This window comes from Lactuca serriola, chromosome 3 (genome assembly GCF_051521515.1).
Source record: "Lactuca serriola cultivar US96UC23 chromosome 3, Lser_US96UC23_V15, whole genome shotgun sequence".
Taxonomy (NCBI): domain Eukaryota; kingdom Viridiplantae; phylum Streptophyta; class Magnoliopsida; order Asterales; family Asteraceae; genus Lactuca; species Lactuca serriola.
In genome coordinates, this window is record NC_136410.1 from 55,837,615 (window position 1) to 55,854,784 (window position 17,170).

At 41.2% G+C, this 17,170-nt stretch overlaps 1 protein-coding gene across 1 annotated transcript; it reads left to right on the forward strand.

Moving 5' to 3' along the window:
• The first annotated feature begins 3,036 nt into the window (after positions 1 to 3,036).
• Positions 3,037 to 4,241, forward strand: LOC145092325 (uncharacterized). The gene has a single exon (XM_079030250.1). The coding sequence runs from the start codon at positions 3,112 to 3,114 to the stop codon at positions 4,051 to 4,053; it is 942 nt and encodes a 313-aa protein (XP_078886376.1). The 5' UTR covers positions 3,037 to 3,111; the 3' UTR covers positions 4,054 to 4,241.
• The last annotated feature ends 12,929 nt before the right edge of the window (positions 4,242 to 17,170 follow it).

Here is a 17,170-nt window from a genome sequence, read left to right on the forward strand (position 1 = left end):
TTTCATTTAGATCGCTAAGGCTAAATCTCGCTCTATCGTAAATTCACTATTTACGCTTCTCGGTATCGTGCCGGTTCCGTCGCGAAACTTCGACGGGCCATAACTTCTTCGTTATAACTCGAATTTCGGCGTTCTTTATATGTACGGAAACCTTGTAACATATACTAAAACTTGGTTAAGATTATTTATTCTAGATAATCTTTTGCAGAAATGTCATTTCGACACTTATTGCCTCTAAATTGACTAGCCCGGATCTACGAGCATTTCACTTCAGCTTGTCTAGACCATTCTTCGAGCCTTTGACCTGACTGGTCCGCCTTACATGCCTTCAATTTATCCAGGCCGACCTGGGTATGTTGGCCTTTATCACAAAGCAAGCCCGCCTCAACCCAACCACACACAAACCATGTCGACATATAGATAACAAAGAAGCATACATATACGGTACCGATATAAACATTATCGGGCTTGTTGACTGGTAGCACAAAGCAGTCCAGTCTCAACCAAACTACACCAAACCTGCTACTGGAAAACATATAGCCAGAACGAATAACAGGCAGATCTAACAGATCACCAAATATAACATCATCATATCTACCAAGATACCGATCTAACAGATCACCACAACATAGCAACATCCTATCTACCAGGATATCAATCTAACAGATCAGAACAACATGGCAACATCCTATCTAGCAGGATAATAATCCAAATGGCCGACATTGGTGCATTCAACCTAAAAGTATAGTGAGGAAAACTCACCTCGCAATGCCAAATCATACTGAAGACCTCCGACAGATGGCTTATGATATTTCGAACTATCACAACAAAACAAACATCCAATTAACAATTGGATTACCATCCTTGACTAATGATCCATACTTAGGGTAAATATCAAATTTACCTTTTTCCTAACTGGGCCAAGGCCCAAGTCCAAATCTTTGATCCAAAAGGCCCAAATTACCTCAAGGCCCATAATTGGCCTAATTTTCCAAATTGGGCCCAACTCCTTATTGGGCCTTATCCTAAGGTCCAATCCTCCAATTAGTCCAGAACACAACTACTCAGATAGTCCATTTGGGCCCAATCATCAGAGCCCAAACCCGAAGCCCAAAGTCCGAAACTTAAGCAGAGGCGTACGCGGGGCATACCTCGCCTCACATTGACCACCTACGGGGTGGTTGACTCAGTACGCGGGGCGTACATCAACTTACACGTGGCGTACCCTTGCAAGGCTTAAACTCGCATAAGTGCTTAATTGATTAAGCACTTGAGCTCAAACTTCAGATCCATGATCCAATAGCCCTCTAGAACCATAAAGTCTCAAACTTTAAGACTTTGGTCGACCAAAAAGGGCTTAATACACGGTCTTAATCCATTATGAACTCTTACAAAGAAAAGGGACCAAACTAGCTCAAGGGACCTCATTTTTATGTCGTAGGACCCATCCAAGGGTCCGAAAGGACAACCCAACATAACCAAAACAAAGCATGCACAATATTAGGACTCTAGGGACAAGAAGAATACCAAAAAGAAACCACCACAAGATCTACACAATCCAAGCATAAAGGTAGAAGCTTTATACCTTCTAAAGCTTCCAAGAAGATGATAACCCCAAATCTATAAGCTTGTTTCCTTCCTTGACTCCTTTGATGCACTAACTTCTTCTTTTGGCACACAAAAACCACACTATAAGCTCAAGATGCTCAATATGGGGGTTAGTGTTTACTCAAAACGGCTTGAGGATTTGGAGGCTGAAAGAGTAGGGCAAAAAGATCCATAATGATGCTTAAATACTCCACAAACCCTAAGAGTTAGGGTTTCACTTGGACACACGTACGCCCAACATACATATGTGTACGCCCAGCGTACTAGGGCACACCCTAGTACACTTAGCGTACTCACATGTACGCCCAACGTACTACTCATGTTCCTATAATTACCAAATTGCCACTAGGGCTTCACTTAGCCACTTCCTTCCAATCCAAGGACCAAAAATGACCTAAATAAAACTCAAGGGATGAATTAGAATTTTCTTGAAAGTTGGGGTGTTACACATATGGAGATGGTGTTTCATCCTAACCAATCCACCTCCATATATCTTTAATAAATGATTTCACATGCCTTAAGTTACGGAGAAGTTGACAATAGCCTAGTTTTCTATCCTTAATCCAATTTTCCGCCTCTTAAAATTCTATATGGTCTCTTAATTTGATGTTGATTAAGATATCAATAATGAAATCAATTTTAACTTCTTAAGCATAAACTATAATTTTTGTTGTTATAAACATAAAAATTAGGAAAAAATATCTTAATTAACAAAAATTCATTGTGATCATGTATACAAATCTGAGAAGGGCGTCCACATCTAAAGGGTTTGCATCATCAAATATATTCTTTATAGATCTTGAGTTGGACATAAACAATTGAGAGGAAAAAGAAGTAGCCATTACAAAAGATCAAACATAGACGCCGTTTGTTTTTCTCTTCTCCAAGCCTAAATCGATATATAAAGGACAATTCTAATATGTTTATTCCATGTCATTAAATATAATGTCATGTCATTTGTCAACTAATTATCTACCTAATGAATCTGGTTGCCTATGAATTGAACAAAAGTGTAAATTAATTGAGTTTTTTGATCAAATAAAACATGATTAATGTTTTTTTAACAGTTTCGAAACTTCGTTGGTCTTACAAGTCATTTTCCTAATATTTAATTACACATTATAAGTCATGTCATTCATTGACTTTCATTAGCCGGTTGACCCTAATAAGAATTGAACAAACGTGTAAGTTAGTTGGGGTTTTTAGACAAAAGATTAAGTTCGTTGAGTTTTTTTGAACATACAAAACATAATTGAGGTTTTTTTAATGGTTTGAAAATTTTTATTGGACTTATAAGTCTTTTTTTCCTAAAAACCAACTATAGAGAGGCCAACCAAATAGAAAATTAAAATCATTAAAATCATAAGTACCATCAGGATTAGCAAAAGAAATATAGGACATGCTATGCAATCTTTGACAAACCAAAGGACTAGAATATAACATAAAATTCTCATATTTCAAAGAGATTTTGTTTCTGTAACCGAATCCGGTTGGTAAGCAAGCATGGTTGAAGAAGCAAAAGCAATGCAGGCATATTTCTTACACGCATCGCTTTTAAGTTTTATCCCTCTCAAAAGCCCCTCCACTACACACACACACACACTAGAACAGACCCAAATGGGTTGTTGTTTGACCACCCCCGCAACCACCAATAAAACAGCCCACCGCCGTTTGGATGATTCCAAAAGTAGAATCGAAGAACCAGCTACGCATGCTACTCCGTCGCCACCATTTGAAAAAGAGTCAGTCAAAGAAGTCCTCTCCGAAACTCCCATCTCAATATCAATACCAATCATCCAAACCACCACACAGATTCTTCATGAAAATGACGCCGGCAAGAAATCAAACCAAGAAAATCAAGAAAATGTAACTGAGATGTCGGAGATGTGTAGTTACAATGACTATGAGAGCTTATCTGCTGCCACCACGTCCAAGGCGGCGATGATAGATACAGAAAGAGATGTAGTTGAAATCGAAGATGATAGGGAAGTTACACAGAAAATCATTACGTCTCCACCACCCAAAAAGGTTCCCAGGAAACGGCCGGAGAAGTTCACCGGCGAGATATCCAAGGAGAAGGACGGAGGTATCAGGCCACCACCTAGAAGGTTAGTAGCTCCTCCACCGAAGAAGAGAAATCGGTTCCCGTCCAATACAACGCCGACAACCCACCGCCACGGGTATGTTGGACCATCGGATATTGTCCGACGACGTCTCCGCCTTCCCGGTGAACGATCAAGGTCGCCCGCGATTAGGGGACTACGTCCGAATACGAGAGAGGGAAGCCCTGCACCTGTAAAAAACTCCGGTGATCAGATAATAGTGAAATCCGATGATCTTGAAAGAAATGTGACGGTGGTGATGGTCGGTGTTCCATCGGAGCTAGAGAAAAGTGAGTCGCTAGACCACCCGGTTGTTTCTATGGAGTGCTTTATTTTTCTTTAAACAGTAAAAGCAAATAGGTGGTCATCGTTTTGTTATTTTTTTCCCGCTATACGGTGTCGTTTGGCACATCAAAAGAATGGATATAGAGGTACGACCACATTTTTCATGAACCATGATTTTCTTTAAGAAAATATGTTATGATTTATTGTAGTAATTATTTCTTTTTCTAATAAATCATTGGCTTTCAAGTATGTTACGTCGCTTTGTAAAGACATGGTGCAAAATATCCCAAATCATCCGTTATAAAAAAATTAATGATATCAATCATGAATGGATCATCAAACGAAATCATAGAAAAAATCAATGTTGCAATTACTTGAAATCTATAATAATCAGCCACAACTTTCACTTTCCACACACAATAATAACATAATCATTGTCATTATATAAATTGGCTCAGAAAACCAAATGAAGAATATCACATTCGTGATGGATAGGGCGAAGACAGGTTTCAAAATGTAATCTTAAATAAACCATCGTTGATGGAACATTTGTGTTTGTGGGAGATTAAGTTCATTTAAGATTCAAATGGGATAAGGGTTTATTTAGCACCACTTGATATGCTATGCATATCTATCTTGAGTAGTTAGTTTTATGATCTCATCTATAAGGTTATGATATCTTATTTGATATAGTAAATGATTAAAATAGAATTTGGTTTTCCAACAACTACTATTATATATTTACAACCCAAAAAGTATGATGTATAAAACTTGATGTGCTTGGTTTCCAGAATGTCATACAAAATTTATGTTTTGGGCAGGGGTGGATCTTAGTGGAGCCCGGGGGTCCTGGGTCACTGTTTAATTTCCGGCACATAATGTAATTTTTTTTCCTATTAGGTGCACCGGCTTGAAGTACGAGTTCACCCCTACTAAAACATTTTATGTCCGCCACTGTTCCGGGCCTACATATTACGATTAAGTTAATATTGTGATTATGTGGTGTGCATGAAACCATGGTTAGTGGAGCTTTGATTAGACATATGAGTGAGTCTTAGTGAAACTATAAAAGATCAACTAGCATGTGCAAAGTTTATAGGGTTTGATGACTTTGTCATTTAAGTACACATGTAGGATAGATAGATTACAATAACAATTCTACAATATATATGGATCTAAATCTAAGTCTGCAAAAAAAAGAAAGAAACATATAGAGATTAACATAAACTTATTAGGAGAAAATGTATCAGATGGAGTTATTAAGTGATAAAAGTTAATCTTATGATTAACTAGATTTACTAAGTCCTTGAGTTAGCTATTTGTGTGAAAGAATTATTTATGTTTGATGTTTTGCAAGTTAAGATTGAGATGGAAGGTTAAGAGAGTGTGTAAATGGTTACTCTTAACTTTCAAAGAGTAGACAATATTTATTAATGGTAAAATGGTAATTTGCAAGAGTGGAGATGTAGGTAGACATGCCATATTACTAATATTAAAAGGGAAAATGATTTATCAGCCCAACGAAGCTTTCAAGCCGTTCAAAAAACTTCAATCATGTTTTGTCTCTTCAAAAAAAACCCAACGAACTTAACATTTTGTCTAAAAAGCCCAACTAAGTTACATTTTTGTTCAATTCTAGGGAAGTCAAAGAGGAGAAACAGATGACGTGACTTATTACCATATCGGAAAAATGACTTTTAAGACTAATGAAGTTTCTAAACTGTTTAAAAAACCCCAATCATGTTTTGTCTGTTTAAAATAACCCAATGAACTTAACCTTTTGAACAGACAAAACATGATTGAGATTCTTTAAACGGTTTGAAATTTTCTTTGGAGTTTTTTAGACAAAAAATTAAGTTTATTGGGTTATCTTGAACACTCGAAAACATGATTGAGATTCTTTTGAATGGTTAGAAAACTTGTTGGACTTGGAAGTCTTTTCCCATATTAAAATATTTATTTGTAGGACCGAAGATGTAGTAGGAGGTAGTGTGTTGGATTGGTTACACGGGCCCGTTATGGATTTTTAGGCCGAGGCCCAAGACTAGTTACAACTTACAAGTTACAACTTACAACTTACAAAATTGTAAAAATGGTCCCTGTGATATGCAAATTTTGGGGGTTTTAGTCCAAACCCCGAGTTTTTTGGATTCATGGTCCTTTTGGAGTTGTTTGTATGTGAAAATAGTCCCTCCGAAAATTAAAATGACTATAATACCCTTGTGTATTTATTTTTCATTTTTCTTTCATTTTTTTAATTTAATATTTATTTATTTATTTTAACAATTAAAAAAATTATAAAGGACATCTCTCTCTCTCTCTCTCTCCCCGATAGGCAACCAAAAACACCTCCATTGGAGGTGGTGTTCTTGCTGTTTTCTGGTAAATAGAGGAACAACAACCCTTTGTTACTCCTTCTTTTTTCTGTCGAGCAAAGAAGCAAAACACCCCCAAATTTTGTTGTCCAATTCAACTCTTGTTCCTCTCTTTTCCTGTTCAGCTTCTATCAAATAAACCCCACCGGAGGTGGAGATTTTCAAGCAGACAAGAGGGCAATAGCCCCTTTGAACCTTCTCTTCTTCTTTCGCTGACTCCATATCCACCTGAATTGTTGTTGATGTTGCCCTGCTTCCATCATAACATCTCTCCCCCTCACATTCACATTTCTTTCCGAGACAGAAGAAGCACATGAGCTGCTTCAACAACCCTTGCTGCTTTCGTTTCGTCTTCCCTCTACGAATCAGTGAGGTCACTGTAGGTGTTCATTCCTTGCTCAACAAACCTCGACCATCGGACCAAAAATCTTTGTTGCTTAGGTATTTCTTTCTTTTCTAATTTCATTATCCTTCTCCTTTCTTCGAACTAGTCAAGAACTAAAATTACTCCCTCCTTTGCGATCGATTGCCACCACCCTCCATAGATTTCTGCTTCCAATTTCTTCTTCCCCGAATCGAACCAACACTGAAGGCGTGTGTTTGTCTTTGATTGAAACTTAATAGAAGATCTCTTCAGATCTCAGCTCCATGCCACCTTCAACGAGAGTCTCAAATGGGTTTTTTCATCTGTGTAGTGTATATTTGTTTTTATCAGTGTATGTACGATTTTGATTTGCAGGTAAAGCGCCAGGGAGTGAGAGAGAGAGAGAGAGAGAGAGAGAGAGAGATGTCCTTTATTATTTTTAATTGTTAAATAAATAAATATTAAATTTAAAAATAAATGAAAGAAAAATGAAAAATAAATACCCCAAGGGTATTATAGTCATTCCAATTTTCGGAGGGACTATTTTCACATACAAATCACTGCAAAAGGACCATGAATCCAAAAAACTCGATGTTTGGACTAAAACCCAATAAAATTTGCGTACCACAGGGACCATTTTTGCAATTTTATCTATTTAAAAATATCATTTTGTTAATATTTTGGAAGGTATAATAATTACGTTTTTTGGAAAATTTACAACTATCCTTTGATATTTAAATATATTTATTGCTCACGTTTAACCATTATACTCTGCAAATGATTTAATGTTTTATCTTTTGAATTTGTTAACGATATGGTTTTTAAATCGATTAATACTGGTGTATTAAAATCGAATAATTAATGCAATAATTCAAGAAAGCCAAATTATAACTAAATGAATTATGTATGTTAGCTTCTAAATAAATGCTTATGTTTATGTAAATACAACAATAATAATCTATTTTGGAACAACAAAAATAAAGAGGATGTAGCTAGCTTGTCACAGTCAATCAGACGATGAACATATATTGATTGACGAGGAATTAAGAAAACAATTTAAGGGTGGACATGAAAGATTTGATACATAAGATTATCTTTGTTCTTTATAGAAAAAACATCATAAATGGTTCCTATGGTTTTCCAAAATCTGAAGTTTAGTACCCGTGGTTTAGAAACGTCATAGATGGTCTGTGCTTTCAAACTTTTGTCGATTGGTTCTTATTGCTAACCCCGTTAAGTTTTGTCTGTTAACTGAAGGATATTTTCATCATTTCACATCATATGGACTATTTATGATGCTTTCAGTTATTTTTTTTAAAAAAGAAAAAAACTAAATATAATTATTTAAAAATATATTCGATAACCCTCTTTTTATCTCTTCTCCATACTCTATAATTTCTCCAAACTCTGAAAATTTTAATCTCTTTTTCTAGTTTCTCATTCCATGGAATCAGTTGCCCATATGGCTTTTTAACCTTATACACATAGAGGAAGGGCATACAGAAAAGAAACTAACGATTGGGGTTCAATACACACATTGAAAAAATGAAAAACACACACTCATACATAGTGAAAAACACGAAACGGGTATGTAAACCCATTTGAGCTGAAACATCAGGAGATGTCTGTGAAGCAGCTTCATGTGTGCTTTCCCAATCTGGACTGTCGACCCCGGTTACAAAGCCATTGATATCAAATATGTATAGGATTTTGATTGGATTAACAAAAAATCAGATACGAGACTTGTATGAGAAAAAGAAAAAGAGTGCAACCCCTTTTTTGTCCTTGTTCCTAATTTCTCATCGGCGATTAAAGAAAAAATAGGGTGGCTTTGTGAAATTTTGAGCAGAGAAAGAAAAAAGGGGTTCGATTTCCCTGTTTCTGTGATGTGTGAGACACACACACATAGAAATTTTGAGCAGAGAAGAAATCCCAGATCATAAAAATCCCTAAACCACACTGTTTATCGGAGAGAACAAAATCATCTGATATCCAGTTCATTCTTCCTTCAACGAGGGTGATAAAGATGGTGTAACGACCCAAAAATCACGACTAAAAATTTCTTTTAAAACATTACTAAAACTAGATTTATATAAACGTATCATAAGTCAAAAATAATTTTCAAGTATTAAATTCAAAACATAATCTCATTATCAGAGTATAAACATCCCCAGGCTAACTGACTATGGTGTGTGCACTGCAATCTTCCCGAGCTCCTCTTTTGAAAACCGAGTACTTGAAACCAAAACAGAAAACCGTAAGCACGAAGCTTAGTGAGCTCCCCCAATCTACCACATACCACACAATAACATATAAAGCACATACTGGGCCTTGCCCACTACATCGGACCGAAGTCCGGACTAACTGGGGCCTTGCCCCCTACATCGGACCGAAGTCCGAAGCTGACTGGGACTCCCTATCCCCTACATCGGACCGAAGTCCGAAGCTAACTGGGACTCCCCGTCCCCTACATCGGACCGAAGTCCGAATCTAACTGAACATAGCATAAACATATCAATTAGCATAAACACGTAAATCCTGTCTGAGCTACGAAGGCATCAAACACACTAACTACTACATCAGATCAAAGTCCGGAAACTACTGCTAGCTAAACGGGCCGGCATTGTGGCCTTAGACCCGTTCCTACTGGGAGGAAACTCACTTGAACTGCTGAGCTCTGCTGATAAACCTCTGGCTGCTACTCATCAATCCACTGAGCTGCTGCTCCTCTAGCTCTCCGAGCTACCAATATCAATATGACACTTAGTCTGACAGTCAACTAAGTCAACTCTGGTCAAAGTCAAAATCCTGGTCAAATTCAACCTTCCAGGTCAACCCTACTCGCCGAGTCCTCCTAATGACTCGCCGAGTTCATATGCTCAGGGTCTTTCTATTCACGACTCGACTCGCCGAGTCAGTCTATGACTCGCCGAGTCCAACTAGTTCCAAGTCCTGTCCTGTCCAACTCGCTGAGTCACCACCCGACTCACTGATTCGAGTCTCAACTCGAAGGGTTTGAGGTTTCGCGACCTGACTCGCCGAGTCCAAGGCAATCTTCAACCAACTCGTCGAGTTGTTCTTCCAACTCGCCGAGTTCATGCTTAACTTCATCCGACTCGACGAGTTGTTCATCCCACTCGTCGAGTTCCTCCTCATCTTCATGCTACTTGCCGAGTCCACTAGAAGGACTCGCCGAGTCTATTCAGTCCTTAATCCATGCAGTGGCTTTTTGAGCCAAACCGGGCTTCCAACTCATAGATCCATACTTCTAAGGCCTATCCCCCACGTAAAGTGGCAAGCTTTACGTGTAGATCAAGAGATCTAGGCTCAAAACACAATCAAAATAGGGTTTATGGCAAACCTACTTCTTCAACATACCAAGGGCTGATACTTTAGGGGATTCTAGACCAAAACAAGCATGGATCTGAGGTAGCAACCTCAGGTCTGGACCTCTAACTCGAAGTGGTTACTTATCATGCCAAAAATGTCCAAAACTCACACATAAGAATAGATCTAGGTGCAAAAGGGAGTCCAAGCAACAACTTATTACCTCCAATTGGTCTGAAATGTCTTCTCAATCCCGGATCTACAGTCCCTTCTTGCACATCCAAGGCCTTTCTTCTTTTTCCAAGCTTTAGTGCACTTTTCAAGGCAAGATCTAGCTCAAAAAAACGGATATGGTGGCTAGGGTTTGGTGTTCTGGGGTAGAGAGGCAGTAAAGGAACCTTAGGGAGGAGAATGAGATGTTTAAATAGGCTCCAAGTCCCGGATTTAGGGTTTTCCTTGCTCAGACCAGACTCGCCGAGTCACCTTGGCCGACTCGCCGAGTCGGTCGCTTATACCTCAACCCGGATCCCGCTCGGACTCGCCGAGTCCCTTCATGGACTCGCCGAGTCTCCCCTTAAAATTGAGGTTTTCTTTCTTTTCTTGGCTTTCCAAACTTTGGGGTGTTACAACTCTCCCCCACTTAAACTAAACTTCGTCCTCGAAGTTTGCTATGACCAACTGTCCTGCGGACTGCCTCCAACTCTCTGCCTGGGAAATCTAGCACCCCTTTTTGCTCATCACTCCAACCACTTACAGTGCTAGTCACTACTGTTGGTACATACTGAATCCTTCTCTCTTCCAAAATTTTCTTAACGTTACTTCCTCCGACTGAGAATTCTGTTACCCCTCATCCGCCTATCGGATGCACTGAGACTACCCTGGTCTAACTAATCTGCCGATACCTGAGTTACCGGACTCCCACCGGTCACTACACTCCATCGCAATCTCCTAGTCGCTCCCCACGACTCCTGAAGATACTTCGGCTATCTATAACTGTTCTATCCATTCTGCCATCCATACTGAATCGATGCTGTTGGATCCAACCTACTTATCTCTCATTTGACTTCTCAATTCCTACTAACTCGAGCCTTCCATCCTGAAAGAAAAGCTACCTGCCTAGCTATCCTTACAGATCACTTATACTTGGCAGAAGGCTCAACTAATCCTACTGAGAGGGACTTGCCATTAACAAATCAACCAACTATACTAATACTGACCCTCACACTGCAACTATCCGAAACACGGAACTGCCTGAAACACTGATCTGCTTGAAACACTGAACTGCCTGATACACTGAACTGCCTGAAACACTGAACTGAATGAAACCCTGAACTGCCTGAAACACTGAACTGAATGAAACACTGAACTGCCTGAAACACTGAACTGCCTGATACACTGAACTGCGCGAAACACTGAACTGCCTGATACACTGAACTGACTGAAATACTGAGTTCCAACTCAACTGTGGAGTCAAAGGACTCCTCACTTAGTCGCTTCCACGACTTCTGAACGAAATCTTTCTCTGGAACTAGTTTCCACTAGTTATCATGTCACTATGGTTCTAACAACCTTCCGATCCAACCGATCGGGACCATACGTCACATCCTGACATCATCAATTCCACGACTAACAACATGATGGCTCCCAGACTGACGGTAGCCCTTAACATACCCGAACCCTAACGGTCCACTGCTACTCTGATCTCATAACTGATGTGACGATCTATAGCCAAAATTGCTGACTTAGCCATAACTGAACCATTTGGGAAATCCGAAATCTAACCCGTGGATTCCCATATCCTCACTGTTGCACCCGAACGGGTGGGAACTACTGCTTTCCCGCGTCCACAACGCGATCATGCTGCCTGCCAATCTGATAAAGGCCACGGCTACCCCCGTAGACTTACACCCGTAGACTTACAACACCACTACTACTATCTGACTGCTAGTGAATGCTACGGCTACCCCCGCTGACTTACAACACTACTACTACTATCCGACTACTAGTGAATGCTACGGCTACCCCCACAGACTTACAACACTACTACTACTATCCGACTACTAGTGAATGCTACGGCTACTCCCGCAGACTTACAACACTCTACTACTATCTGACTGCTACGGCTACCCCCGCAGACTTACAACACTCTATTACTATCTGACTGCTAGTGAATGCTACGGCTACCCCCGCAGACTTACAACACTACTACTACTATCTGACTACTAGTGAATGCTACGGCTACCCCCGCAGACTTACAACACTCTACTACTATCTGACTACTAGTGAATGCTACGGCTACCCCCGCAGACTTACAACACTCTATTACTATCTGATTGCTAGTGAATGCTACGGCTACCCCCGCAGACTTACAACACTACTACTACTATCTGACTACTAGTGAATGCTACGGCTACCCCCGCAGACTTACAACACTCTACTACTATCTGACTGCTAGTGAATGCTACGGCTACCCCCGCAGACTTACAACACTACTACTACTATCTGGCTGCTAGTGAATGCTACGGCTACCCCCGCAGACTTACAACACTACTACTACTACTATCCCGAGGACATCCTGACTATCCCTAGTTCCGCTAGTGATTCCTCATCCTGATTTCTCAAAACCAGCCCTCAGTCTTTGAATACTGCATCATCCTCGACATCTTATATCCTTGATATACTTAGTGCTTTGTCGAGGAACTCTTCGGCTTGGTTCCCAAACCAACCGTCTACTGATCCGGATACAAGAAGCTATTGTTGGGAAGTTTCCAAACTTCCAACTCCTGAATCTACACAATCTTGCATGCTGAATCTTCCACTGGCTACTAATACGAAGACCTCTCTTGCTAACCGTTCTCAGGATCCTCATTCCGACTCACTTGAGCCCTACAGGTGGTCCTCCAATCCTGGATTCCCAACCAGCTTCTAACCATCTCGATTACATGGACTAACTGTTGGGAAGGTCCTCGAACCCCCAATTCTGAACTTCTCAATCCATCAATCACTATGCTACTATCTTTTCTTCTCAGAGGTCGTGCACTCATTCTGGGTCTACGTGACTCTTATCCTTGTACACTCGGAGGATTCTCCCCCACTTGGATTCGGCTAACTCCTTACTGCTCATTGGTCGAAAGGATTCCTGATCCTTCTTACAGTGTACTGATCCTGCTAGAACCACGCTTACCCTTTCTAGTGTTTTCAACACCAGTTAATCCAAGAGATCACTCAACTTCTAAAAAATTCTGAATAAATCTCCGGTAATAACCCGCTAGACCTAGGAAGCTCCGAATCTCAATTAGAGACCTCGAAATCTCCCACTGCATCATGGCCTCTAACTTGGCCGGATCGACTAGAATATCCTTCCGATTGACGAGGTACCCAAAGAAATTACACTCCGCGCAACCAGAACTCACAATTAAAGAACCTTGCGAAAATTCTCTTCCTCTTCAAAGCCTCTAGCACCTCCCTCAGGTGTTTCTCGTGCTGCTCCTCGGTCTTGGAATAAACCAAGAGGACGTTGCACTCTCCCAATCCCGCAATCTGGGGAATTGGTCGATCACTATTCGCCAATGCTTCTCAGTATGCAATTGGAATATGACATCTCATAAAAATACAATTCAAACACAAACTGAGGATAACTCAGGATTACCCTTCTCAAACCTCTGGAACGAAAGGCTCCCTTGTGCAGTTTCCTACAAGTGCTGCACCGATTCTGACCCCGCTGGCCTCTCAGAAGCTGATCTGAAATCTACGGCCTCCTCCCGAGACCCTTCACTATAAACAACTGATCTGGTTCCCTCTTAACAATGTGCTCCAAGTCCATATCCCGCTCTCGAGCTCTAGGAGTCATATCATTCACGGTCTTGCACCCCGAGATACTCCTAATCTCCCTGCTATCATTCTACAGTATGTCCTGATAACTTTCCTTCTTCATTTCCTCATCTACTGCATACTGTGGTACCATATAAGCTCTTTCCCGAGGCTTGGCAGTGATCTCTGCCACAGTCTCATTCGTTTGGTGAGGATCTAACAACTCTGGCGCCAACTGCTGCACCTCAATCGCTTGGGCACACTCTGCCCATAATCTGGTCTGGAAGTCATCCCATGACATAGCATCAACCACATCATCCCTCAACTCACTACCAACCTCTTCCTATCAAGTTCGTGCTCTATCCCTCAAGAGACAGGAAGTAAGTCAGATCTTGTCTCCTTTCGAGACAACGTCTGGTACGAAAAGTGTTGGCAACATCTGCCAACCATCTGCAGCTAACAATGGGGTCCCTAATCCCCATGACAATCTGAAGCCTCGCAAACTATGAATTCCCGAAACATCAACGTACGGGTCTCTATCATGACTGCTATCTCAGTGCAGAATGCACTCGGTCTCTCATCACAAATCTCCATAATGCCCTCCTTGATCATATTGAGGATCACAGGAGTCTGGTCAGTGATACTGCGTAAAATTCTCAAATGAAATGAACTCTCTCATCTGATCATCAATCTGCCCGGCTCCAGAGTCCGAGCCTGATCCCCTGTCGACACCAGAACTACCATATGATCTATCGCGTAGCATCACTATACTCGGCAACTTGCCATCACTAACATCCCAATACTCATCCAAACTTGAGGGATCTCACACACTACTGCTGAGGGATCTCTCACACCCTCTACTAGTTCCCTGGTTTTGCCTTGGCCCCCCTTGAATCGAGTACGGATCCTCTGCTTTCAGTAGTATGGGCCCCTACTACCTTCCACATCTATCCGTACTTTCCTCAAGAGTTACCTCAACTCCACCAATTCCCCTTTTCTCTACTACTGATCTCTGCTACTCTCATCCTAGGCTTGCCCTAGGGAAATCTCTGACTCCACCCAAACAGTCCTCAGCTGCTGAAGGCCTCCTTGTAATGCCAATTAGTCACCACCTGAATACCATCACATGTGACGAGGCTCAGATAATCCTTCAAGTAAAAGACTCGTCCCTACAACGGTTGGACTCAAACAAGAGCTGCGCAATAGGGCCAAATCCAGCACTCTGAGATTATTCAACCCTGATCACATGTGATGTGACGTATTCACCTAATGGCTAACTCCCATCACTCAGAATCCCACAAAGCACAAAGCAAGCAGCATTCGGATAAAGGAAAAACACTCATGCAAAACTATTCTCATAACAAGAAACTGGACTAGCATACAATACTAAGCTCACACTATCAGGCATAACCTACGCAGGCTATCCTACTACTGTCTACTCAATACTAGCATGCAATTCTTATCAAGCTGAAACACATAAAGCAGGCACATAAGGCATCATCCTAGATCCTTAGTCCTATTCTAGCATGCTGTTCTACTGAAGCTGAAACTGAAACTGAACTGATAATCATAACATAACTTGTATGGGTAAATTGGGTGTACTTACTTGAGCTCGGCTGATTGCATGCACCACACCCTTTTCTCTTTTCAAAACTCTTTTTGCTTTTTCTAAAACTCTTTTCTTTATACTTTTCTAAAATTGTTTTCTTTTCTCAAAATCCTTTTGTAATTATGGTTTTTCTTTTGAAAACTCTATACCACTTCCTTAGTTTGAGTTCAGACACACTCGGGAGTGCGCCCGAAGCCCTCAAACCAAGGCTCTGATACCAACTTGTAACGACCCAAAAATCACGACTAAAAATTTCTTTTAAAACATTACTAAAACCAGATTTATATAAACGTATCATAAGTCAAACATAATTTTCGAGTATTAAGTTCAAAACATAATCTCATTATCAGAGTATAAACATCCCCAGGCTAACTGACTATGGTGTGTGCACTGCAATCTTCCCGAGCTCCTCTTTTGAAAACCGAGTACCTGAAACCAAAACTGAAAACCGTAAGCACGAAGCTTAGTGAGCTCCCCCAATCTACCACATACCACACAATAACATATAAAGCACATACTGGGCCTTGCCCACTGCATCGGACCGAAGTTCGGACTAACTGGGGCCTTGCCCCCTACATCGGACCAAAGTCCGAAGCTGACTGGGACCTTGTCCCTTACATCGGACCGAAGTCCGAAGCTGACTGGGACCTTGTCCCCTACATCGGACCGAAGTCCGAAGCTAACTGGGACTCCCCGTCCCCTACATCAGACCGAAGTCCGAAGCTAACTAAACATAACATAAACATATCAACTAGCATAAACACGTAAATCCTGTCTGAGCCACGAAGGCATCAAACATACTAACTACTACATCAGATCAAAGTCCAGAAACTACTGCTAGCTAAACGGGCCGGCATTGTGGCCTTAGACCCGTTCCTACTGGGAGGAAACTCACCTGAACTGCTGAGCTCTGCTGATAAACCTCTGGCTGCTACTCGTCAATCCACTGAGCTGCTGCTCCTCTAGCTCTCCGAGCTACCAATATCAATATGACACTTAGTCTGACAGTCAACTAAGTCAACTCTGGTCAAAGTCAAAATCCTGGTCAAATTCAACCTTCCAGGTCAACCCTACTCGCCCGAGTCCTCCTAATGACTCGCCGAGTTCATATGCTCAGGGTCTTTCTATTCGCGACTCGACTCGCCGAGTCAGTCTATGACTCGCTGAGTCCAACTAGTTCCAAGTCCTGTCCTGTCCAACTCGCTGAGTCACCACCCGACTCACTGATTCGAGTCTCAACTCGAAGGGTTTGAGGTTTCACGACCTGACTCGCCGAGTCCACTAATAGACTCGCCGAGTCCAAGGAAATCTTCAACTAACTCGTCGAGTTGTTCTTCCAACTCGCCGAGTTCATGCTTAACTTCATCCGAATCGACGAGTTGTTCATCCCACTCGTCGAGTTCCTCCTCATCTTTATGCTACTCGCCGAGTCCACTAGAAGGACTCGCCGAGTCTATTCACTCCTTAATCCATGTAGTGGCTTTTTGAGCCAAACCGGGCTTCCAACTCATAGATCCATACTTCTAAGGCCTATCCCCCACGTAAAGTGGCAAGCTTTACGTGTAGATCAAGAGATCTAGGCTCAAAACACAATGAAACTAGGGTTTATGGCAAACATACTTCTTCAACATACCAAGGGATGATACTTTAGGGGATTCTAGACCAAAACAAGCATGGATCTGAGGTAGCA

What these genes read in the sequence shown, in the direction of transcription:
- LOC145092325 (XM_079030250.1), top strand. Translation starts at nt 3,112, where the DNA reads ATGGTTGAAGAAGCAAAAGCAATGCAGGCATATTTCTTACACGCATCG.